Source organism: Nelumbo lutea, chromosome 1, assembly GCF_056320005.1.
Source record: "Nelumbo lutea isolate HS-2025 chromosome 1, American lotus-T2T, whole genome shotgun sequence".
Lineage (NCBI taxonomy): Eukaryota > Viridiplantae > Streptophyta > Magnoliopsida > Proteales > Nelumbonaceae > Nelumbo > Nelumbo lutea.
The window spans coordinates 170,236,361-170,263,528 of NC_142684.1; the positions used below are offsets into that span (position 1 = coordinate 170,236,361).

The following is a 27,168-nucleotide window of genomic DNA, read 5'->3' on the forward strand; positions in this document are numbered from 1 at the left end:
TAGAATAAGGACATATGTGTCATATGGTCAGTGGCTCCTGAATCAATCACCCAAGAGGTAGAATTAATGGAACTAGATGCACTAAATGCAGAGGTTGTACCTGATTTGGCAAGAGAGGTGGAAGCTAAAGAATTGTTCTTCAGACAGGCTAATGCTCGGCTGAGAACCTCTACCTCACTAGCTGTGAAGCCCAAAGTACTTGGTCCAGAGGAGTCGGCAGCCTGCCTTGCGGTGGAAGATGACACTGTCTGAATACTCTGTGAGTTGTCACTACTGTTGTTGGTGGCAAGATTCCCACTTGCTGTGTGGCCCTTATGTTGCCTTTTGTCCTTTCTCAGAGCAGCTGGCTTCAGATGAGGGTACAGGACCCAACATTTCTCCTTTGTGTGTTTCTCACCACCACAATGTGTACACTTGAGGGACTTCTTGTCTGAAAATCTATTCCCCTTAGTGGAGACTAAGGCTGAATGTTCTCCAGGTAGTTCTATTGACTGTGTCTGGAAGTCAACTTGCATCTCCTTTCTCCTATCTTCTTCATTCCTCACCAGGTAGTAGACATGGTGAAGCTCAGGTTATTCATCTCTCCCTAGAATCTGTGACCTTATACCTTCATATACAGGGTCAAGACCTGCCAGAAACTTGAAGGCTCTACCCTCCTCAATCTGCTTATCATGCCTCCCCTTATCATTAACATTTTCCCAATCCAAGATCAAATGGTGGTCAAGCTCTTCCTAGAGGCCTTCCAGTGTTGCAAAGTAGGTTGCCACGGACATGTCTCTTTGCCTTAGGGCTGCAATGTCTTGGTTCAGCCTGTAGATTCTAGCATTGTTCTTTTTCTGGCCATATGTCTTAGATACTTTCTCCCAAATTTTAGCAGCTGTGGGGAAGTGATGAACAGTTCTGGCCACCCTAGGAGTCATAGAGGCCAGCAACCAAGACATGACTGTGGCATTTTCCTTGCGCCACACGGTGTATTCAGGACTGCCAATTTCTGGTTGTTTCTTGTCTCCATCCAAATATCCTGTGAGCTCATGAGAGGTAATGACCAGCATTGCTGAGACAAACCACTCTTTGAAGTTATACTCATCTAGCAGCACACTTGTAATCTGCAAGCTGTGCAGATTAGGGTTTTCCAGGTTTGAGGACCTTGTAACAGGTCTGTTATCTCTAGAGGAAACTTCACCGGATAGTGAGGACATCCTGACTTCAGTCCAAGAGTTGTTCACAGTACTATAGGTGATTCTGTTAAGGACTGGTCAAATTGGTCACTGTGTTCACAGTACGGGTACAGTAGCAAGTAGAGGTCTGTAACTGAACCAGTTCACAATGTTGGTAAAAGTTTAAGGCTGCAACTGTGTGGTGCAAAAGTTGCCGCAGGTTTGGTAAAAGGTAAGGGTCTGTAACTGAACCAGTTCAGTCCAAGAGTAGGGCTGATAACCGACCTGAAGAAAATCTGTAACTGATGTTGCCGCAGTTCTGTAAGTGTCTTGCTGATGCACTAAGACTGCAACTGTAGAAGCTGATGCACTGAAACTGCAACTGAAGTTGAAGGAGCTAAGTCTTTACCACTTGTTCTGATGCACCAAGACTGCAACTGAAGTTGAAGGAGCTAAGTCTTTACCACTTGTTCTGCACAAGTCTTGCTGGAGCACAAAGCTGCAACTGTAGAGGAAGTTTTCCCCCTCTCGGCTAGTGCTAGGACTGTTGAATCAGCCCTCAACCAGGTCTGTCCTATATAGACCTCTCTTAGTAGCTCAATAGCTACTACTTGCTGGTGTAATCTAGTAGGACATCTACTTCTGGGTCTTACTTCCCTTGAGTCCTACAACCAAGAGAAACCCTAGGTTCGAACTTGCTTTACTCTCTTACACTCCTAGGTCTTCACTGCAATAACCCAGAAAAGGAAGAGAGAAGATGAAAGGACAGCAAGAGAAAAGGGTGCGCCTGCTAAAACCAGGAAGGAGCTAATGCTCTAATACCATGTAATCTGAAGAGCTATACTCGAAGTAGCAAGGAGGAGAAGAGAACCACAGAACTGAAGAGAATGTCGAACTATTCTATCCAGTCGACCAGTCCTTTATTTATAGATGAATATGGTACAAGGTACAAGAAATTACTGGGATGCCCCTGATTAGTGATGGGACACCCAGATGACTTAAATCATTAAACAGGATTAGGCCCAGGCCCATTAACACAAGCCCAGTTACAAGATAAGTTAAACATAAGAATGGGCTAATAAGAACTCTTATCAGCCGAACATCACTCTAACATTCTAACAAAATGCAATCATACAACTTTTTGTTTTCTAATGATATCCCCAAAATGACAAACAAAATCTCTCATATATGGGGTCAAAATGGATATTTGATACTGTTGTGAGGATTATTTAATTGTTATTTTATAGTTTCTGTAACTGGGTTGTCAGCTTAAGATGCTGTTAGTTAGTTATTTTCTTTCTTTCTTATTAGTTTGTTTCTAGGGAGTGCCACCAGGGGCATACTTGTAATCTCCATTCTTTTTATATTAAGTTAATATAAATAATGAACTGGCGGCAGCCAGAAGTGGTTTTCTTTTTCTCTCAATCATATCTTCCTCTTCTTCTCTTTCTCTCTCTCGTCTCTCTCTCTCCATGAATGATTACATGGTATCAGAGCAAGGTTCTGGGCTATAAAAGAATTTCGGTCTCTCCTATTTGAACCTGCTTCGTCCTCTTTTCCTTCTTTGATTTCTTGGACGTGGAAGACAAAGAAACCCTAGCAGACTACTTGCGGCTCTTCCTTCGGGTTCTTCCTTGGTCGTAATATCAAGGAAACCCTAGTCGAAGAAGGGCAATGCAGAAAGAGACTCCCTTTCTTCTCTGTTCGATGCTGTGAAGTCAGTTTCTGGTTGGCACCCTCATACAAGTGCTGGACAGGGTATGTGTTCTTGTTTTTTTGTCTTTTGGCCAATGGTGTGAAGGCCTCATCCCTTGGTTCTATACATTCATTTGGATTCTATATTGTTAGACTGTATGGGCTGTAGTCGGACTGATAGTATACTATTCTAACGTCTGCCTTGGCTGGTGTTGGACTGATTACTGGGCTGTTTTAATGACTGAACCATCATTGAGTTGACTTCAGCAGTTTTTTTGTTTTCTTTTCCACATCCCAAAAGTAAATTTCTTGAGGGTTGGTATTCTGTTTGTGGCTGTTGTGTAGTTGTGTGGGATTTGGTCTGATTTCAGCAGTACTCTATGGCAAACTATGATTCAACTTCATCGAGGGTTACACCGACCCGCAGCACAGCTGGTATGGGAGGTAAAATTTTATGTAACGGCAAGGGGAAAAGCTGGTTACATAAATGGAAGGGTGAAAGAACCCAAGAGTGAGACAGCTGAACATGATAGGTGGGACCAAGAAAACATTATAGTGATGTCTTGGCTCCTTGCAGCCATGGAACCTGATGTGAAGAAGAACTTTATGTGGGCAGACACCGCTAGTGAGATCTGGGAACAGGCCAAAACTACCTATTTTGAGCAAAGGCATTATGCCAAGGTTTACCAATTGCAAGCTTAATCCTCAACCTGTAACTAGGGAAATCGTAGTTTGTCTTCCTATTATTCAGCTCTTACTTCCATATCAAAAGAATTGATCATTATCAGGCTATAGAGTGGAAACATGATGACAATGCTAAGGCCTACAGGAAGCTGGTTTCTCAGTAGCGTGTGTTTGCCTTCCTGTTGGGACTGAACCCTGCCTATGAACCCTTGAGAGTTCAGATCTTAGGAAGCAAAGAGTTGTTGTCGGTTCACGAGGTATACTCCCTTGTTCAATCGAAAGAAAGTAAGCGGAGTGTGATGGTTACAACCGAGGGGGAGCAACAAGTTGCTTTGGTTGTAATAACATGGGGAAGAAAAGTGACACCAAGAAGGCTGATGATAAAGACAAGTTGTTATGTACCCACTGTCGGCGTTCACGGCATACACGTGACATATGTTGGGACATTCACGGGAAACCCAAGTGGGCAGTGAAGAACCAAGAATAAGGTAAAGGGCAAGGTCAGAAGAAGATGAACACAACACATAATGCAACACATGTCGCAACCCAAGATACTCAGGTTGCCGGTACTACCCAGGACCACCTTAATAATTATGACCCCAAGGAAGATATTGGTAGAGGGAGCCTAGTGGATGGTCTCTACATTCTCGACAACAAAGCTGGTCTCTCGGTGTCGTCCTCAAAGTAACATAGTCAGTCAAATAAGAGTCAAATTTTTTTGTGGCATAGCCGGTTAGGTCATGTTTCTTTTGAAATAGTAAAGTCTTTGTTTCTGGTTTTATTTAAGTCATGTTCAGTGTCAGAGTTCCAATGTCAAACGTGTCAGTTGAACAAACAATGTAGAACAACTTTTCACTCAAATAATAAAAGATCGTGTTCCTTTTCATGTTGTGTATTCTAATGTATGGGGGCCTAATACGGTAATCTCTGAGGGCGGATATAAGTACCTTATCACATTGATCGATGACTACTCTCGCTATACATGGGTATTCCCTATGCGTAGTAGAGACGAAGTTCCGAAGATTGTGAAAGACTTCCAGAGGATGGCATTTATGCAATTCCATGTTGAAATACAGATCTTCCAATCCGATAATGCAAAAGAATACTTCCATGGTGAGCTCAACGAGTTCTTTGCCTCCCACGGATCTATTCATGGGAGCTCATGCGCTAGAACACCACAACAAAATGATGTTGAAGAAAGAAAAAACAGGCACCTCTTTGAGGTAGCTCGAGGGATGATGTTACACATGAATATTCCAAAAAGGTTTTGGATGGATGCTATACTTGCAGCTGCTTATGTCATCAATCGCATGCCCTCCAGAGTGCTGAACTACATGGCCCCTTATCAGTTGTTGTTCCCTCAATCCCCTTTATTTTCCATTCCCATGAGAGTTTTTGGTTGTCATGCCTTTGTCCATGATTTGTCTCCATCTCAAGGTAAGTAAGACCCTCGGTCCATTCCTTGTATCTTTCTGGGGTATCCCTCCTCTCAAAAAGGGTATCGGTGCTTTGATCCCGTTAGTCATAAGTTTTTTGTGTCTATGGATGTGTCCTTTGAGTTTGAACCGTTCTTCCCTGCTTCTCCTCAGGGGGAGAGTAGTAGTGCGGAAGAGGAGAAGCAGGTTCAAGTCCGCCAAGTCTCTCTTCCTTCTATTCCGGCCCTTGCTCCCTTTCGTGTCTTCCAACGTACATGCCATAGAGATCAGCAATGTGATAGAGATGTGGAGCAGCCAAACATTGAGTAACCGACACTTTTAGACTCCCAAGAGGTAAGTCCAAACCCTATTGCACCTACTGATACTCGTACTCCTACTGTAAATGACCTTGAAATTCCTATTGCTCAAAAAAAGGGAGTCAGGTCATGCACTACCAAACACCCCATTACCCAGTTTGTCTCCTATGATCACATTTCCCCCTCATATCGAGCCTTTCTATCCGCAGTTGCTTGCACCCCTGTTCTAGAAATGTTGCAAAAGCCTTAAAATGCCCCAAATGGATAGATGCCATGAAGGAGGAGATTAATGCTCTTTATAAAAATCAAAGTTGGGAATTGGTGGATCTCCCAAAGGGTAAAGACCCCATGGGGTGTAAGTGGGTGTTTACACTTAAACACAAGGCAGACGAAACATTTGAAAGGTACAAAGCAAGATTAGTAGCCAAAGGGTACACTCAAGTATACAGGGTTGACTATGATGAGACTTTTGCTCCAGTAGCTAAGATGAATCAATTAGGGTTCTCCTATCATTAGCTGCTAACTTTGACTGGGAATTGCATCAACTGGACATAAAGAATGCTTTTTTGAATGGTGACTTAGAGGAGGAAGTATACATGGTTCAACCCCCTGGATTCTGTGCCAAGGGAAGTGAAAATAAGGTGTGCAAGCTAAGAAAGTCTCTTTATGGTTTAAAACAATCTCCTAGAGCTTGGTTCAGTAAGCTTCACATGGCAGTTCAACAAGTGGGCTTCAAACAATGTCAGTCTGATCATACACTCTTTGTGAAGAGATGTCAGGAACAGGTTACTGTATTGATAGTGTATGTGGATGATATCATCATTACAGGAAATTGGAGTTCAGAAATACAAAAATTGAAACAATTCCTTGCATCTAAATTTGAAATGAAAGATTTAGGTCCCCTGAAGTATTTCCATGGAATTGAAGTCACCCGCTCAGAAAAGGGTATCTTCATTTCTCAAAGGAAATACACCCTTGATCTATTACAGGACACAAGCAAATTAGGTGCAAGGCCAGTAGATACTCCCATGGATGTTGACCACAAGTTGGGTGATTGTGATGGTGAACCTCTGAAAGATGTGAAACAGTTCCAAAGGTTAGTGGGAAAGCTGATTTATTTGTTCATGACCCATCCAGACATTGCCTATTCAGTTGGGGTTCTAAGCCAATTCATGCACTCTCCTAAGAAACCACACATGGAGGCAGCAAAGAGAGTTCTTAGATACTTGAAAAAATATCCCGGAACAGGTCTACTATTCAGTAGACATAACCATCTAAAGGTGGAAGTCTTTACAGATGCTAATTGGGCAGGTGTTGTGGATGACAGAAAGTCCACGAGTAGGCATTGCACATTTGTGGGAGGAAACGTAGTACTTGGAAAAGCAAGAAACAAAGTATGGTAGCAAGGTCAAGTGCTGAAGCTGAATATAGAGCTATGGCACATGGGGTGGCTGAAGTCCTTTGGCTAAAAAATCTTCTAGGGGAGCGTGGAGTTGTTGTTCATAATCCTATGTCTCTTTACTGTGACAACAAGGCAGCCATAAACATCGCCAGCAACCCTATCCTACATGAGAGGACCAAGCACATTGAGGTGGACAAACACTTCATAAGGGAAAAATTGGAAAAAAGGGAAATTTGCATCCCTTATGTCAACTCCAAGGAACAACTCGTTGATGTCCTCACAAAAGGGCTTCCATACTCGCGGCACAATGAGTTATGTGACAAGCTGGGCATGATAGACATATTCAGCCCAACTTGAGGGAGAGTGTTGTGAGGATTATTTAATTGTTATTTTATAGTTGTAGTTAGTGGGTTGTCAGCTTAAGATGCTGTCAGTTAGTTATTTTCTTTCTTTCTTATTAGTTTGTTTCTAAGGAGTGCCACCAGAGGCATACTTGTAATCTCCTTTCTTTTTATATTAAGTTAATATAAATAATGAACTGGCAGCAGCCAGAAGTGGTTTTCTTTTTCTCTCAATCATATCTTACTCTTCTTCTCTTTCTCTCTCGTCTCTCTCTCCATGAATGATTACAGATACTTTTCAGAATTCAGAATTCAGAACAACATTCTTTGCATTCAGAGTTTAGAGGAAAGAAAAGTTCACCAATACCAATATACCTCTTAATGTAATTATTACACTTTCAAAAGTCAGACTTCAGAGCAAACGAACTGGCCCTAAGAAATTTTTAGTTCTAAGTTTCTATCAAAACATAATAACCGAATATAAGTTCCAATTGTTTTTGGAGCACCTAAAACTACCCAGAATGCAAAATTTAAAATCTTGGCCCATCCCAAAAATATATTTGATAGGAATATTGACCTTGATGACAGGCTCATGATAAGCTAAACACTACTTGATTTTCAACCAAGAAAGGCAAGTAAAAAGACTGGCTTTTTTCCATTGTGTCTTACATGGTTGAACAGATTTAGTGCAAGGAATGCGTACTCACCTGGTTTAATATCTCTGTGGGTGATATTTCGATCATGACAGGATTTAAGTGCCATCAACTGAAGACAAGGTAAAAAGGATTTGTAACTGAGTCTGAGAATAAGCTTTCAGAAAAAAAAAAGAAATACAAGGAAGAAAAATGAAAATATTTAGAAATAATAAAAGATCTGAAACATAAAAAAACTAGAAAAGGTCATATATGAACAACATGACATATATAAAGATCCAAATGTGCTTCTGCTTCACTTATATTAATTTATTCTCTTAGACACAATAATGAGCACCTTCCTGTTATTTAATATGATGGTTTTAATTCCAGTTACAGTGGTCATAATTATAATTTTTATGCTCTTCTTTCCTCCAACTTACATAAGTATACCTCAATGTTCAAAATGCCGATATGCACGATACGCCAGTAGAGGTGTATCGGGCAGTATTGGTAGATTTTTTTTTTTATTTTTTTAGTTTTTTTCAAACCTGGTTCAGAGGGACCAGTTTAAGGTCCGTTCACCTCCTGAACCGATCAAAAGCCCGATACACCCTAAGTAGGGGTGTATCGGGAAGCTCCCGATACGATATGTACCAGCCGATACATATCGATACTTTGAACCTTGGTATACCTTATTGTGATTTTATTTCTAATGATAAAGAAATGCCATCACACAATGATGGTTTCTGCTATTCGAGGTGTTGAGATGGGTTGACAGGGTACGGACCTAACCTCCAGTGTTTTACGAAGTGGCAACTCTCATCTCAAACCTGTGTTCACACAACGGTACAGGCTTAACCCCCCCCCCCCCCCCAGCAGAGGTCACAGACCAAATATGGACCTTTGACAATCCAGATCTACAGGCAAAGGGTTAAGAAAAGGCCACCAGCAAATTAATAAGATCTCCTTTCCATAAATTGGCAGAGACTTCATCAAAAGTCCATTCGAAGGCCTCCACTAAAGATGGGGCAAAATCAACAGCCTGAGTCTCAGACAACAGCATCATAAAAAGGCTACTACTTGATGTTGATCCCAGCTATCTAGGGTTCTTGATATGGGTGGACTGTATATAAAACTAACCTTTGGCATTTATTTTCACAAAGTGGCTGCTCTCAGACTTGAACCCACATTCTTATGCTTGTCAGCCCAAGATTTTACCTTTATGCAAAGCAATGACCCTAAGACAATGGCATCATCTCAACAAGATATTGGAGACGGAAATTTGCAGAAATACCTACTACTACACTGTATTAGTACAAATGTTTAGAGGGCTTATAACAAATGATGGCAAATTTCCATTTACCAAACAGACTAGGATTTGCATTTTAACCAAGATGAAAGGACAATATAGACGTTAAGTTGGCACTGTCTACCAAGGGATACCCTTTTAATAGGATTGAGAGAACATAAGCATGGTTTGAAGAAGACCTTTCCAGATCAGCCACACAATCCAATTATCCAAATAGAGATAAAACCCAAATCCACTCCTTATGCCTCCATTTATAATCAAGGCAGCTACCCAAAAGAATGGTTCTTTGGTGTTATGACCAAAGAAAGAAGACTGAATGAAGAGTTTTGTCTTTCCCAATCAGTATAGTCCAGATTTGGAAACTGAAAGTCCTTCCAAGTCTCACCAGAAGATTAGAGAAGATAATAGAGAGAGGAGAAGAGACCCACGAGCCCCAAATCTTCTGTTAAACCTACTCTGTTACCATGAAACCTGATTGGGAGAAGAATAAAAGAGAGAATAGAGAAAGAGACATGTTTGAGGAATCCCAAATGGGTAGCATATACAACAGAACCTTAACCTTGTGCTCTAATGTCAATTAAGTCAAAGAACCCCTGGCATGCAGCAATAGGTTTCAGTCAACTCACAAGTAGTAACAAGCAAATAAAGAAGAGAAAACAGAAGAAATATGGTAGAAACAGAAAATGACTCTTTATTCACTCCTTAGCAGAATATATAATATATATAGATTAGATATATATATATATATATATATAGAGAGAGAGAGAGAGAGAGGGAATAGAAAACTCTTTTGACTTTACAAGAACCAAACCAAAAATAGTATCTTTCAACTTGTACTTGGACTCTTAACTCTCGTATTCAAACTATTAAAAAAGAGAAATTTCCTATCCAAACTAGGATACATTTATAATTCTTGCAGTTCTAGTGTTCTACTAAAACTAAATTAAAAAAAAAAAAAAAAAAAAACAGGAATTATGAAAGATTGTATATCATGGTTTTACTATAAATAGTAATCACAAAAAAGTACTATAAATAGAAATTGTGGGGATTAATGTTGTTTTGAATGCAACTACAGTAACCCGAACCAGGAGAGAAGGAAGAAGAAGATGAAGAAGAAGAAAAGAGAAAGAGAGAACAGGAGGGTTTAGTCGAAACTGATTAATTCACTATTCATTCGACCCCCTAATGTATATTAGGTTCTAATAACATTTACAAAGACTAAACTGCCCTTAATTAAGTGTGGAGCAGAGTATCTCTAATAAAACTGCCACATAAGCAAGGTACTTAACAAACATGAGATGACTAAACTACCCCTATTTGGCTCACTTTAACAAATGTAAACGTCATAAAGCTATTATAAATAGTAAACTTCTAGATGATTGAAACTTAACTCTCTAATGACCAAATCAACCAAAACTTGACAATCATAGTCACTTCTTTTCTGGTCAACAGTGCACTACTGCACTGTGCAGGTCTGCCATTTGATTCTTTTCTTCAATTTCTTTGCTTCCATGTTTGCTTCAGAGAGAGAGAGAGAGAGAGAGAGTACCACAGGAATAAGAAATTTCAATGGGCAAAGTTCAAACTACATTTAAAAAAAATCCTACAACACAGAACTAAAACAGATTAAGAAAATTACAATGATTATAATTTCATAATTCCCATCTTGTTACTCTCTATATTACAAGGTATATGAACATGGTTGTTCACCAAGTACTCCCTACTCCCTGAGTAAATTAAGTCCACTTATTCATGTAATAGAGCACAATGAACTAGCCATGCACAAGATATACATGCTTGGAATTACATGTATGACGATATAACATAATTCTTCTTGGCAGTAAATCCGATTGAAAAATGAGGAAGAAGAGAAGAGAAAGAAAGAAGAGAGAAGAGAAGAAGAAAAGGTTTGGAGCAATGGAACAGTACTGGCGGTGCCAGATTATATTATATTATATAGGGCGACAAAAATAAGAAGGGAAAAGACACCTGTGCCCCTTCAGTAAGTGAAGTACAATAACAAAAAATAAAAAAAAGCTTTAACTAGCCAAACAGACCCTAACATGAATAACTAAATTATTTCAACACTCCCCCTCAAGTTGGAGCATAGATGTCAATCATCTCCAACTTATCACACAAATCATTGTGTCGCACATGATGAAGACCTTTGGTGAAGATATCTGCAAATTGTTCTTCTGAGCTAACATATGGATTACACACTTCTCCATTTACAAGTTTCTGCTTGTCCACTTCAATGTGTTTCGTCCTATCATGCAGGACTGGATTAGTAGCAATATTGATGGCAGCTTTATTGTCACAGTAGAGTGACATAGGGCTGCTCACTACAAAACCCAGTTCACCTAACAGATTTCTTATCCACATGATTTCAGCAACCCCATGAGACATCGCTCTATATTCTACTTCAGCACTAGATCTAGCCACCACAATTTGTTTTTTACTTCTCCATATGACCAGGTTTCCTACTACAAAGGCACAATACCCACTGGTAGACTTTCGGTCATCAACTGCCCCTGCTCAGTCAGCATCAGTATGTACTTCCACCTTTAAGTGTCCATGTTTCTGGAGCAACAAACCAGCTCCGGGAAACTTCTTGAGGTATCTAAGGATCCTCTCTGCAGCTTCAAAGTGAGTTGTCCTAGGATTGTGCATGAACTGACTAAGGACACCCACTACATAAGCAATACCAGGCCTGGTCATAGACAAATAAAAGAGTCTCCCTACAAGTCTCTGGAATTTCTTCACATCTTTCAAAAACTCTCCCTAACTATCTCCCAGTTGATGATTAGATTCAATTGGTGAGTTAATTGGTTTTACCCCCAACTTGCCTATATCTTCTAGTAGATCTAGTACATATTTCTGTTGGGAAATAAAGATGCCCTTGTGAGAGCGGGCAACTTCAATTCCAAGGAAATAACGTAAGGGGCCTAGATCTTTCACCTCAAATTGAGTGGCTAAGAATTTTTTTAATCTCTGTATTTCAGCCTCCCAATTTCCTGTGATCACTATGTCATCCACATACACAATTAGAACTGCAGTTTTCCCTTCACCTTTTTTCACAAATAGAGTGTGATCTGACTGGCATTGTTTGAACCCCATCTATTGAACTGCTAAGTGGAACTTACTAAACCAGGCCTGAGGTGATTGTTTCAACCCATATAAAGATTTTTTTAACCTGCACACTTTTTGTTCACTGCCTTTGGTACAAAAACCTAGAGGTTGGGTCATGTACACTTCCTCTTCCAAGTCACCATTCAAGAAAGTATTTTTGATGTCCAATTGGTGAAGTTCCCAGTCAAGATTTGCTACCAATGAAAGAAGAATCCTAATAGAGTTCATCTTGGCTACTGGAGCAAAAGTCTCTGCATAGTCCACTCCATATACCTGTGTAAAACCTCTTGCTACTACTCTAGCCTTGTACCTTTCAATAGTTCCATCAACCTTGTGTTTCACTGTAAACACCCACTTGCAACCCACTGGTTCCTTCCCTTCAGGAAGATCCACCAACTCCCAAGTGCCATTTTTGTGTAATGCATCAATTTCTTCCTACATTGCATCTGCCCATTCAGGTTTGGATAAAGCTTTTGCAACATTCTTAGGAACGGGAACACTGTCCACAAAAGAGAGGAATGCATAGAATGAAGGTAAAATGTGATCATAGGACACAAAATTAGAGATAGGATGATTAGTGGTACAAGATCTAACACCCTTTCTCTTAGCAATAGAAACATCAAGATCATTAATGACAAGGGAATCAATATTGAGAGGAACAGGCATATCAATAGGAGCAAGTGTACATATGGCTGATGAGAAGGATCTGCCTCTGCCGAATCCAATGAAATTGGTTGCATAGTGTCAGGTTCCATGGCTCTTGAACTCTGTTGCCTTTTATGGCCGCGATGAAAGACACGGAATAGACGAGGATCGGGTAGAGGAGGTAGTTGAGTTTGAGCTGCCTGTTTCTCCTCAACCCTACTCTCCCCCTGAGGAGAAACCGAGAAGAAAGGTTGATTCTCAAAGAATGATACATTGATGGAGACATAGTACTTGTGAGAGGTAGGATCATATCAACGATACCCCTTTTGAGATAAAGGGTAACCAAGGAAAACACAAGGAATAGCCAGATGATCAAGCTTACCTCGAGTAGGGGACAAGTTATGGACAAAGCAATGACACCGAAAACTACATCCATCCAAAAACGTTTTGGCACATTCTTATGAACTAATAAGCCACGAGCTACTTCGAGAAGGTGACGGTTCTTTCATTCAGCAACACCGTTTTGTTGGGGTGTCCTAGCACAAGAGTTTCGTTGAAGTGACCCACTCAAAGCAAAAAACTCCATGATATCACTACGGAAGTATTCCTTCGCATCGTCAAACTAGAAGATATGGACTTCAATTTGGAACTGAGTGAACACCATGCGTTGAAAATCATTCACAATTTTTGGCACTTCATCTCTAGATCGCATAAGCTAAACCCAAGTGTATCTAGAATAATCATCAATCAAGGTAATGAAGTACTTATATCCAACCTCAATAGGTAACAGGGCCCCAAACATCAGAATAAACAATATGAAATGGAAATTCAAATATTTTATTTCTCAAAGGAAAAGAACTTCTACAATGTTTACTCAATTGGCATGTCTAACATTGTAACTAACTCACTAACAGGGACTCAAACAACTTTGAGAACATAACTTTTAATGACTCAAAGGAAAGATGTGTTAGACAGTTTTGTATGCCCTTAGCTTCAATCAAAATGATGTACTTTATGAGTTTATTGTAAATGAATAAAAGTGCATATTTGATTCATGTTCCCTTGGTATGTTTCTGTGTAATACCCTTAAATCGGACACTTAATGAGACTCGTGTAAGTTTAGAATGTTCACAGCCAGTGGGTCGGTCTAGGGAGACCTATCCTGACAAGGCTAACACTCTGGTGCCACCAAGTCGGTTGGGGTGGCTTGTCTCAGCTGCCAGGGTGAGACCCTAGGCACACAGCGTGGGATTAATTGAATCTTTGAACTAGACCAGATTTCCAGTATTGCCCTGGACCTTGGAGATTGATGGGCAAAACTGGAAAGTTACACCCGACCCCTAGACTCGATTATGATACTGCACAAGGTGTCGGATTGGGCTGTCTTTGATGTACCATTCAGTGAGATCCTTAGCGGGGGTCAAAACCTGGGTATGTTGGGACAGTCTGAGAATTCATCTAAGTGGGTGATCATAGTGACAGGATCAGCCCCTTTGTCGGATAAAGGTAATGATCGGGGATGCACTCTCATTGATGGAAACCAAGACTGCCGGCAGCCGATTTCAATCGTTGAGATTTGTTTTGCAAAATATATTTTATATGAGATATAAAAGTATATATATTATGGTTTCGAAATGTTTGCAAAAAGGTTTTAATTCCCGGGATCCATATTTGAGAGAGTGCAACACTGTTCCTTGCAGCCGAGGGAGAGGTCCTCTCTTGTCGGGCAGTGTATGATCATTATGGGCTGAGAGGTTAAGTGTAAGGCCATTGAGGATAATGCCTGATGGGCTAATCTTGCATCTGCCCATAGTCCCTGGGTGTTACAAGGTGGCTTGGCCCAGGGACCACTTAGGGTAAGTGTTGGGCCCATAGAGCCCATCTGATGGATTTCAGGGGGTGCACTGTCCTTAACAGTGTATTCGGCCAGGCCTTGTAACAAAGGCTGGGCTGAACCCATGTGGCTGATGTGTAGATCAATGTTTGGGTCCCACGCCATACAAGGAAGCCCAACTGGGCAGCAGTTTGGAAGGCTTGATGAATACATAACCCTAAATGGGCCTTAAGCCCATTTCGAACTGGGCTAATTTGATTAGTCTTTAAGGGGCGAATTCTGAGATAAGATCAGCTAATAGGATTGGGCCCACACCCTATCCACTTAGAGAGTCCAAGATCTAAATGAGATTTAGATTTGGAAACTTCCTAATTAGATTAGGAACTAGCTGATCTAATCTACAGATAAGATAAGGATTATCCCTTATCTTAAAGGGACTTCTAATCCAGATATGATTTGGGTTAGCAACTCCTAATGGGATTAGGAGCTGATCCCTTTAAGTCTATAAAAGGAAGAGGGGGCGGCAGCCTTTAGAAACAACATCCAACTAACTCAAGTCTTATTTTCAGAGCTGAGATCATAGAGGAGAGAATTCTGCACCTGCAAATTCTTTCTAGCCGCCTCCTTCCTACAGCCACCGCCTATTGCAATTCGATCTCCATTCCTTGGGAGAAATCAAGATTGGATCTTGATTCCAATCTTTTGGAGAAAAGATTGGTAGGAGTTGTATTAACAAGTCGTCCAGGTGATTCTTAGGAAGAATCAAGTTCTTAGGAAGGACACTGCTGATTCTGCTCCACCTTGCACTGCGCCATCTTCAGTGGGAGCAGATTTTGGTTTCTACCTTGGGCGTGAACACCTCCATTGAGAAATACTATCTCTCTGTATCAGGTATTATCTCTCTCTCCTCCTTTTGGTTCAGATCTGGTTCAGTTTATGGTTCAAGAATGATCCTTGAAAATATGATTTTCTAAATAGGGAATTCGATTCCCAATTGAAGGGAGAGAAAAATTTTTGAAATTCGCCCCCCTTTATTCCGCAATCTTGGGCGTCCATATGATGGATTTCCTACCGATTCAAGATGACCAAGATGATTGTGCCATAAATAAGCTTAATTCTCACTGGACGAACTCATGGACTCTATAGCCACAAGACCGGCTTTATTCTCCAACACGTAGAGACCATCCACCATGCTTCCTCTACCAATCGTCTTCCCCGAGGCCAAATCCTGAAACACACATGAAGACGGAAAGAAAGTGACTGAACAGTTCAAGGAGTGAGTAATACTACTAATGGAAAGCAAATTTATAGGTAATTTCGGAACATGCAGTGAAGGGATGTGAGATCTATCACATGGATGCCCAAACAGTGCGGAATAGGGTGGGCGAATTTCAAAAATTTCTCTCACTTCAACTGAGAATCGTATTCCCTATTTTAGAAAAATCATATTTTTCAATGATCAATCTTGAACCATAAACCGAAACAGATTTGAAACGAAACAGTGGGAGAGGGATATACCTGATACAAAGAAATAGTATCTCTCAATGGAGGTGTTCACGCCCAAAGAAGATCACCAAAAACTGCTCCCACTGAAGATGACACAGTGGATGGAGGAGCAGAATCAGCAGGGTCCGTCCCACGAAACGAATTCTTCAGCAAGAATCCAATGGAGGTAGTGAGCACAACTTCCTATCAGCCTTTCAGCAAAGACTGATATCAAGATTCAATCTTGACCACTCCTACAATGTTGGAAAACGAACTAGCAATATGACGGCGGCAAGAAGGGATCACAGGGAGAAGGCGCAGTCACACTGTGTATTCTTCTCTCTGTAATTTGAGATCTGGTATCTCTGGAATTTCTAGGATGGTTTTGATGGTTCACCCCCTCCTGCTTTTATAGGTTTAAAGAGATCAGCTCCTGATCCTATCAAGAGTTTCCTAATTCAGATCATTATCTGAATCTGGACTCACTTCAAGCGATAAGGATAAGACCCTTATCTTATCTGCAGATTAGATCAGCCTTCTCCTGATCTTATCAGGAGGTTTACAGATCTGAATTCAAATCTGGTCTCTCTGAGTGGATAGGGCAGGACCCTATCCTATCCGCAGATTTAATCCCAGATCCGCCCCATCTATTTAACTAATCAAATTAGGCCAGTTCGAAATGGGCTTCAGGCCCAATAAGTCTATGTGCTTAAAACTGCTTCCAAACTGCTGCCCAGTTGGGCTTCTTTGTATGGCGTGGAACCCAAGCATTGATCTACACATCAGCCACATGGGTTCGGCCCAGCCTTTGTTACAAGGCCTGGCCGAATACACTGTTGTGCTTCTATTGGGCCCAACACTTACATTAAGTGGTCCCTGGGCCAAGCCACCTTATAAAAACCTAGGGACTGTGGGCAGATGCAAGATTATCCCATCAGGGATTACCCTCAGTGGCCTTACACTTAACCTCTCAGCCCATGATGATCAAACACTGCCCGACAAGAGAGGACCTCTCCCTCGGCTGCAAGGAACAGTGTTGCACTCTCTGCTTATATGGATCCCGGGAATTAAAACCTTTTGCAAACATTTTAGAAACCGTAATATATATACTTTTATATCTCATATAAAATATATTTTGCAAAACAAATCTCAACGATTGAAATCGGGTGCCAGCAGTCTTGGTTTCCATCAGAGAGAGTGCATCCTCGATCATTACCTTTGTCCGACAAAGGGGCTGATCCTGTCATTATGATCACCCACTCAGATGGATTCTCAGACTGTCCCAACATACCCAAGTTTTGACCCCCACTAAGGATCTCACTGATTGGTACATCAAATACAACCCAATCTGACACCTAGTGCAGTATCATAATCGAGTCTAGGGGTTAGGTGTAACTTTCCAATTTTGCCCATTAATCTCCAAGGTCCAGGGCAATATTGGAAATCTGATCCAATTCAAAGATTCAATTAATCCTACACTTCATGTGCCTTGGGTCTCACCCTGGCGGTTGAGACAGGCCACCCCAACCGACTTGGTGGCACATCAGTGTCAGCCTTATCAGGATAGGTCTCCCCAAACCGACCCACCGACTGTGAACATTCTAAACTAACACGAGCCTCATTAAGTGTCCAGTTTAAGGGTATAACGCAGAAACAAACCACAAGATCATGAATAAAATATGCACTTTATTCATTTACAGTAAATGTCTAAAGTACATCATTCTGATTAAAGCTAAGGGCATACGAAGACTGTCTAACATGCAGTACATTAGAAAGGGTAAGGCCGAGTGGGAGAGGTATAGTGCCTTGGCCAGCTATGGTAGAGAAAGAACCATCAGCTAGTCTCACCTTATCTTTCTCAGAGAGAAGGTTATATGTCTAAAATAAATTTGACTTACCGGTCATGTGGTTTGAGGCTCCGGAGTTGATAACCCAAGGAGAATCAATGGCATGAGATGACACATGGAAGGCAGTGGCAGCGTTACCTGATGTAGACACGGAAGGAGTTGATAATTTCTTCCTTAGGGTCAGAACTGGGATGCCTCTCCTGAGTTATCAATGGACTAGTCTCCTGAGATGCCATATTAGCTGAGTTATACTTTTTCTGATTCTGCTGATTTGGTTTCTTGCCCTGATCAGGTGTTGACTTCTTACCCAAATCCTATGCCCATTTAGGTTTTCCATGGAGATCCCAACATGTATCTCTGGTGTGTCTTGTCTTCTGGCAATGAATGCACCAAAGTTTACTCTTATCATCTGTTCTCTTCTGAGAATCACCTTTCTTAAAAGCACCTCTGACATTTGTATCTGAATTTCCCCGGACAGCTAGGGCAACTGACTACCCCTCTGCACAATTCATCACACTTCTTCTACTCTCTTCTGACTGCACTAAGGCATACACCTCCTGAACTGATGGCAAGTCTTTACTACCCAAGATCTGCACCCTAATGGACTCATATGAAGGATTCAGCACTAGGAGGAAGGTAAAGACCCATTGCTGAGATACAAGTGACTTATATGCCTTTGCATCTTCATCACACTTCCAATTTACATTCTAGTAGTGATCAAGTTCTTTCCATATCGATGTCAAATCAGAATAGTACATCAAGAGACTCTTCTCCCCCTGCTCGCAAGTAGAGGATTCAGCTTGCAATTGGTATATCTTGGCATAGTGTCTCTGCTCTGACTAGGTGGACTTTGCTTGTTCCCATATCTCACAAGCAGTTTCAGCCAACATAAATGTCTTCCTTACCTGTGGCAGCATGGAAACCAAGAGCCATGACATCACCATACTATTCTCTTGGTTCCACCTATCATATTCAGCACTTCCGTTCTTCGGTTCCTTCACTCTCCCATTGATGTATCCTATATTCCCCCTAGCAGTGATGTAGAGTTTTATTCCCCTAGACCACTCAAGGTAGTTTAGACCATCAAAGGGAATAACAGCCATGGGGAAATTCATATCCATTCCCCCACTCACTCCATTTTGGCTCCCTGAAATCTTTGAAGTAGCAGAATTCCCAGACAACATGGTAAATACAAAGTTTTTTTTATCTAAACTCTCCACTTAGGATCCCATCTTATATCGACAAAAAACTCCACACACAACAATTCAGTTCTGGACTTAATCTGAGCACAAAAAAACAGCACCAATTTCCAAAGAAGAACTATGACGAGACTGATTTTCAGATCTGCATGAAGAACAGTCCCAGCCTACTAGTTTTCCAATAAGTTCAACAGCATTAATCAATAAGAGAGATCTTAACACACGTGAAATCAGACTAATGAGCAGAGAAAACAGGTCATCTATGACCTACAGTCACCTTTTCACAGGTTACACGATCACACGATCCAACAAATAAAAGAGGTATAACCCTCACAAAAGTCTGCCGACATTCAATGGTTTGGATTCATTTGCTCTCCACTTGGTACACAACAAAGGAAAGAAATAAAAGAAAAAACAACTTTAGGGTTGTACCAGTTGCAGATCTGATTTGATCAGCCCAGATTCAATCCTCTGTTCTGCCCAGATTCAGCAACTCGAAGAGAAAACTTGGTCGCCCAGTTTCAACAGCCTTGCTCTGATATCATCTTGGCAATAAATTCGATTGAAAAATGAGGAAGAAGAGAAGAGAAAGGAAGAAGAAAGAAGAGAAGAAGAAAGAAAGGAAGAAGAAAAGGTTTGAAGCAATGGAACAGTACTGGCGGCGCCAGCTTCTATTATATTATATAGGGCAACAGAAATAAGAAGGGAAAAGACACCTGTGCCCCTGCTGTAAGTGAAGTACAATAACAGAATAAAAAAAAAACTTTAACTATCCAAACAGACCCTAACACAAATAACTAAATGTTGGAAGATTTCGGTAATTATGTATTATATTATGTGCTATTTTAGGTAGTTGAGAGATGTGAGCTGTACAAATAATTTTAGAAATCAGTTTTATTTTTTCCTATATTTAGGGAGATTTGTTACCTAGTTTGTATCCCAGAGAGAGCTATAAATTTTGATGTACAAAAGCATAAAAAACCATCCCATTCTTATTATCTTTTTGTCTCTTCTTTATGGTATCAGAGCAGAAAAGACCTGGGGTTCGTTTCTGCGTTTCTGTCCCTAAAAAATGTCCGAAGTCACGTCCAGTTCTCAGCCTCCTCAGCCTTCTTAGCCTGAGCCCCAGATTTTCCGGGATATGCCTGAAAATCACCCTATTCAGATCAGTACAATCCGACTAAATGGTGACAACTTTCTCCAGTGATCACAATCTGTTCGCATGTATCTCAGAAAGAGGGAAAATTGGCTATATCACAGGAGACACGAAGAAGTCGGATGTGAAGGATCCAGCCTATGCTGTTTGGGATGCTGAAAATTCCATGGTGATGACGTGGTTGGTTAACTCCATGACTGAAGAGATAGGGGAAAATTATCTCTGCTATTCTACAGCCAAGGAATTATGGGACAATGTCTCACAGATGTACTCTGATTTAGGGAATCAATCCCAAGTGTACGAGTTAACTCTACAACTCGGAGATATTCGCCAAGGTGAGAACTCTGTGACAATGTCTCACAGATGTACTCTGATTACAAGTGGAAGTCACCCGATGATTGCAATTATTACAAGAAGATGGTGAAGGTTGGCCGAGTCTTCAAGTTTCTTGTAGGTTTAAACGTTGAATTCGATGAGGTTCGTGGACCCTCTGCCCCCAATCGGTGAGGTATTTGCAGAAGTACGTAGAGAAGAAAGCCGGAGACAAGTGATGCTTGGAAAGAAGGCTACAGGTACAACCGGACCTGTGGAAGGGTCAGCCCTAATTATTTTCAAGGCCCAAGTCAGTCGAAGGTCATCCCAAAATCAGCGGGTTGGAGACAAGAATAACCTGCACTGTGATTACTATGGGAAACCTCGCCATACCCGAGAGAATTGCTACAAACTGCACGGGAGACCATCCAATGGCAAGGCGAACAAACTTGGTGAACAGAATATACCTACAGCAAACGAGGTTGAATCATCTCCATTCAGTAAAGAGCAAATAGATCACCTTCTTAAACTACTAAAATCCTATTCGTCACCTAATACACCTGTCGGGTCTATGGCACAAACAGGTAACAATTCTTTGGCACTCTCAATTCTAGGAAAATCCGGTCCTAGGATCATAGATTCAAGGGCCTTCGATCATATGACAAGCTGCTCTAATTTATTTAGTCCCTATTATCCTTGTTCTGGTATTGAAAAAATGAGAATAGCTGATGGTAGTCTTTCATCTATTGCATTCAAAGGAAACATTAAAATTTCAGAAAAAATTACTTTGAAATCTGTTTTACATGTTCCAAAACTTGCCTGCAATCTTCTTTTTGTCAGCAGATTGTCTAAAGATACTAACTGCTCCATTCTTTTTCTTCCTTCCACTTGTGTTTTTCAAGACCAGAACTCGGGGAAGACGATTGGAACTGCTAGAGAGATAAATGGAATCTACTACTTTGATGAAACCGCTATTGGTAATAAAAAAGTTCATGGTTTAAGTAGTACGAGTTCAATCTCTGTTTGTGATCAAGTTGTATTATGGCATATCAGATTAGAGCATCCTAGTTTTCCATATCTCAAACATTTGTTTCCTAAATTGTTTAAAGGAATTGATTGGTTTCATTGTGAGGCTTGTCATTTGGCTAAAGATCATCGTGTTTTATTTCCAATAAAACCTTATTTTGCTTCAAAACCATTTTATTTGTTACAGTAGAAAGCCTTATGTGCTGATTCGGCCAAACTTCTTGTGAAAGGAAGAGGAGAAAGTTGTAGATTTCAGCAATAGACAAATGAGAGGAAGAAAAGAAGAAGAAGGTCAACTAGGATTGTGTGTCATTACCCTAGCCGCAAGCCCCTCATTATATTTATAATTAACTTAAATATGAAATATTACAAAGATGCCCTTAGTAGGGTGGCAACTCAAACTAAATAGTTACAACTCTTTAAAAAATAAAAACTAATGGGCCCAAGGCCCAACAACTTCTTAATTTAAAGGAAAATAAACTAAACAAAAATCGGCCCACTCAACACTCCCCCTCAAGTTGGGAGTAGATGTCACACATTCCCAACTTGCATAGATCATGCTCCAGCTTATTCTTTGCAACGCCTTTTGTGAGAACATCAGAAAGCTGCAGATCAGAAGAAATGTATGGAAGACAAACTTCTCCAGAATTTACCCTTTCTCTGATAAAACGTCTATCTACTTCAATGTGCTTAGTTCGGTCGTGCTGGACTGGATTATGGGCAATATTAATTGTTGTCTGGTTATCGTAGTATAGCATCATAGGTTCTTCTGCCTGTGCACCGATTTCTTCTAACAGAGAACGGATCCAGAGAAGTTCTGAAACTCCATGTGCCATGGCCCTATATTCGGCTTTTGCACTTGATCTTGCCACAACTGTTTGTTTTTTACTCTTCCATAGACTAGGTTACCCCCAACTAGGGTGCACACTCCTGAAGTTGATCTTCTGTCATCAAGGCATCCTACCCAATCCGCATCTGTATAGGTCTCTAGCTTCAGCTGTCCATGATCAGTAAACAATATGCCTCTGCCTGGATGTACCTTCAAATAAGCAAGGATCCTGTCAACTACCTTCCAGTGCTGGTCTCATGGAGCATGCATGTATTGACTCACTACACTTACTGCATAGGAGATGTCCGGTCTTGTCATACACAAGTATAGTAGCCGAACCACAAGTCTTTGGTACCTCCCAAGGTCCTTTACTGTTTCACCTTCTGATGCACTGATTCTATGGTTCTGATCAATGGGGGTGCTAGCTGCCTTTGTTCCAAGCTTCCTTGTCTCTTGGAGAAGGTCCAAGACATACTTCCTTTGAAAGACAAAAATTCCATGTTTCGATCATGCAACTTCGATGCCTAAGAAGTATCTCAGTTCTCCAAGGTCCTTAATCTCAAATTCCTTATGCAGATTCCTCTTCAGACCATCAATCTTACTCAGATCATTCCTAGTGACAACAATATCATCCACATAAACAATTAGGATTGACACCAAGGATCCCTGCGTTTCACAAACAAGGTGTGATCAGATTGAGTTTGAGTGTAGCCAAAAACAATTAGGGACTTTCTGTCGAACCATGCTCTAGGAGACTGTTTCAAGCCATATAGTGACTTCTTCAGCTTGCATACCTTTCCCTTTTCAGCATTATCATAAAAACCAGCTGGAAGATCCATATACACCTCTTCTTGCAGATCCCCATTTAGGAAAGCATTCTTCACATCCAGTTGAAACAAGGGCCAAGAGTATGAGACAGCAAGAGAAAGGAGTATTCGAATAGAGGTCATCTTTGCAATTGGTGCAAAATTCTCTAGATAATCAATGCCATAATTCTGTGTGTATCCTTTTGCAACAAGTCTTGCCTTATACCTCTCTATGCTTCCATCTGCCTTATACTATACTGTGTAAACCCATCTGCATCCAACTGTCTCCTTGTCTTTTAGTAGGTCCACAATCTCCCATGTCTGATTCTTAATTAAAGCCTCCATCTCTTCCTGCATAGTTGTCTTCCACTCAGGTTTGGAGAGAGCCTCACTAACACCCTTGGGTATAGACACGGAATCAAGAGAAGAGAAAAAGGCACGGTAGGAAGGAGAAAGTCCATTGTAGGATAAGTATTGTGATATGCAATGAGCAGTGCACTTCCTCTTCCATTTTCTAAGAGAAATAGGGAGATCAAGGTTATCTGTAACAGTGTTAGTGGGACCAATGGGAACTGAAATAGTAGTGGGATGAAGAGGAATACCTGGATCTGTATCAGCCGAATCTGGAGTCTCCAAGGGATCAACAAGAAGTGGTGTGAGTTCTGCTGTAGTGGAATCAACCTCCTTATGAAGTCTCTGCCGTGAGTAACACTATGAGATGGAACGCAAAGGGGGTGGCAAGGTAGGTGACATCGGATGGTTGTCAAGCACAGTAGTAGACACAGGAACTGAAACTGGGAGAGGGATAGACTGCTGACTTACTTCCCCAAAACACTCCCCCTGAGAAGGATTCCTTGAGAAGAAGTATGTAGATTCGAAAAAGGTAATGTCCATAGTAACAAACCAGTTCCCAGAGACTGATCATAGTAGCGGTACCCTTTCTGATTCTCTGCATATCCAAGGAAGACACATTTCTTTGCCTTGGGATCAAGCTTCGAATGGTAAGGACCAAGAATATGCGCAAAGCAGACACCCAAACACCCTTAGAGGAATGTGAAACATCTCCCCCTGAGGAAAAAGAAGGCTGAATGGAGTGTCGAATCCAAGTATACGAGAGGGCATACTGTTAATCAGATATACTGCCGTGAGAACAGCATCACCCCAAAAACGAACCGGAACTGTAGCTGTGATCATCATGCTTCTTGCCGTCTCAACAATGTGTCTGTTCTTTCTCTCTGCAACACCATTCTGCTGTGGACTGTAGGAGCAACTACTCTGATGGACAACACCATACTCCAACAAATATGAGGCAAGATGTCTCTCAAAATATTCCCTAGCATTGTCAAATCTGAACATCTTGATTCTAGATCCAAACTGCGTTAATACCATCTGGTGGAATTGCCTCACCAAGGATGGTACCTCATAGCGATAGCCGCCCATAGAGGGAACATGATAAGGGCCCCACACATCCGAATGAATAACATCAAAAGGAGAAGAACATCTTTTATTACTCGGTTTAAAAGAGTGTCTACAATGCTTTCCAAGTTCACAACCTTCACACTTCAACCTTGACAGACTCACAAACTCAAACAGCTTTGGAAACAAAGAACTTAAAGAAGAAAAAGACAAATGACCCAGACGATTATGCCAAAGTATAATCTGATCCATAGGTTTTGACTCACTGCCCTTGCAAACATGATGACTTTGGTGAATTGAAAGAGTATCCAAGAGGTAGATTCAATTCACTTCATGGCCACTCCCAATCGTCCTCTTTGAATCCAGATCCTGCAAAATACAACGTCCAGGAGAAAAAATTACTAAGCAGTTCAGATTCTTGGTCAAACTACTAACAGATAACAAGTAGGTGCTCAATCTAGGAACATGGAGGACAGAGGGTAAACAAATGGAATCATTAATCTTGACAGATCCCTTCCCAGCAATAGGAACATGGGATCCATCAGCTGTGGAGACCCTATCTCTGCTAGAACTGAGCTGGTAAGAGGAGAAAATGGTGGAGCAATGGGTCATGTGCTCTGAGGCTCCAGAGTCTATAATCCAAGGAGATCTCTCCTTACCTGAAGCAAAAACAGAGTTTGCAGTGACATGTGGACTACCTGTGTGGGCAAGGGAGGTAGAGTGAGCTCCACCTGTGCTACCTGTACCTTGTTGTCTGGTCGCGGCTGAATTAGAACTAGTTGTATCCCTCTGATTCAGAAGTAACCCAAACCTCTCAAGCTCGGCCCTTACTGTAGCAGCTGCAACGGACTCCAAGGCAGTTGTAGTAGGAGGGGTCGGAGTGTCACCAGTAACAACCATATGTGTATTTCCTTTCTTATTCTTCAATCTGGTCGGCACAAGATGTGGGTGAAGCTTCCAACAAGTATCTCTTGTATGCTTCGGTTTCTTACAGTAGTCACAGACTAAGTCCCTTTTGTCTTCCTTCTTGTTCTCATTGCCATTCTGTTTAGATTTCACAGCACTTACCATAGCGGACTGATCAGACATGAGATTCTTCATCATTACATCCCTCCTACACTCCTCTCCTAACACAAATGCATATGGTTGGGAGAGAGTGACATTGTCCCTGGAAAGAAGATGCTGTCGTGCAATGTCATACTCAGGGTTAAGGCCAGCAAGGAATTCGAACACCCTATACTTCTCTAAATGTCTTTGATAGGTAGTTGCATCCTTGGTGGTTTCCCAAGCACAAGTCTCTAGATGGTCAATCTCCTGTCACAGGGTCTTAAGGACTGAAAAATAAGCTGCAACAGATCTATCTCCCTACCTAGTAGCAATAATTTGATTTCTCAGTTGATAAGCCCTAGCAACATTCTCCTTCTATGAATAGGTTTCTGCAACCCCATCCCATATCTCCTTAGCAGTATTTGCCCATAAAAAAATTTTTCTTATATGTGGCAACATGGAATTACACAACCATGTCATCACCATATAATTTTCCTGCACCCACCGGGAGTTGCCAGTTTCAGGTTTCACCTTTTCACTAGTAATATACCTGTAGAGAAGATGGGCTGAATGGCCCATAGACTGTTTATTCTTTTCTTATTATTTATGTTTTTCTGTAATGGGCCTTATTCTGGGCCCATCCTGTCTATATTATGTTCATTGTAATTTCTTGCCCAACTAAGGGCCTCCTTGTAATTATTCAAATCTATCTTAATAAAACAGTGTTAGGGTGCTGAGAGAGAGTATGGTTCGAAACTCACTCTCAAACCCTCATTGCCAAACTCTCAGGTCTACTCTCTTCAGTTTTCTTCAAGGTATCAGAGCATACCTGAACTTCAATATCCTAGGGCTGGAAGCTTAACTCGTGTTGCCTGATTCTTGGAGGTCATTGGAAGTAACCAAGACTCGAATCTCTTGGAGAAGTGGTTCGGTGGCCAGGAAGAATTAGAGAAAAGAAAAAGGGGGAAGGGGAACAGCTCGGTTCTGATTTGAAGCTCAAAATTGTAAGTTGTGCTCAGTTTTCTGGTTATTTTTGAGTGTGTTTGGACTGTTGTAGTGTCTGAAATTTCTGGGTTGTTTCTGTACAACTTTCGGCTGCCCTTTAATCTGGTTTAACCCAGAATTTCTGGACTGTTTTCTGGGCTGTTTCCACTCCTTCTTGGACTGTCAAAACTGCCGAAACATCCTTGTATCAAGAGCTGTGGATTGTTGCTTCTATTTGGCTGCTTTTGGGGACTGCACGAACTGCTCTTGAGGCCTTTTTTCTTTTTGACAGTGGGGTCATCTCTATTGCCCTCACTGTGTTTGTAAAAAGGTCTTTTCAGCAATACTGATTGGTATTCACTCTTCTTGGCTATTTCTTTGGTGATTACCTTGAAGTCCCTGATTTAAAAAGGAACTTCGGTTGAGTGCACAGTGCCAAGAAGTTTCTGCTTACTTCTTAAAGGCCGAACCAAACTGTTTTTGGGTGACTCGTGTAGA

General features: G+C 41.2%; 1 protein-coding gene across 14 annotated transcripts in view; it reads right to left on the reverse strand.

Moving 5' to 3' along the window:
- Positions 1-27,168, reverse strand: part of LOC148879128 (uncharacterized) — a 207,098-nt gene that overhangs the window by 100,956 nt on the left and 78,974 nt on the right. For all 14 annotated transcript variants that reach the window (XM_088960546.1, XM_088960544.1, XM_088960551.1 and 11 more), the window contains one exon: positions 7,719-7,776. In XM_088960546.1, the coding sequence (XP_088816672.1) occupies positions 7,719-7,776 (58 nt within the window). The remainder of the gene's footprint in view (positions 1-7,718; positions 7,777-27,168) is intronic.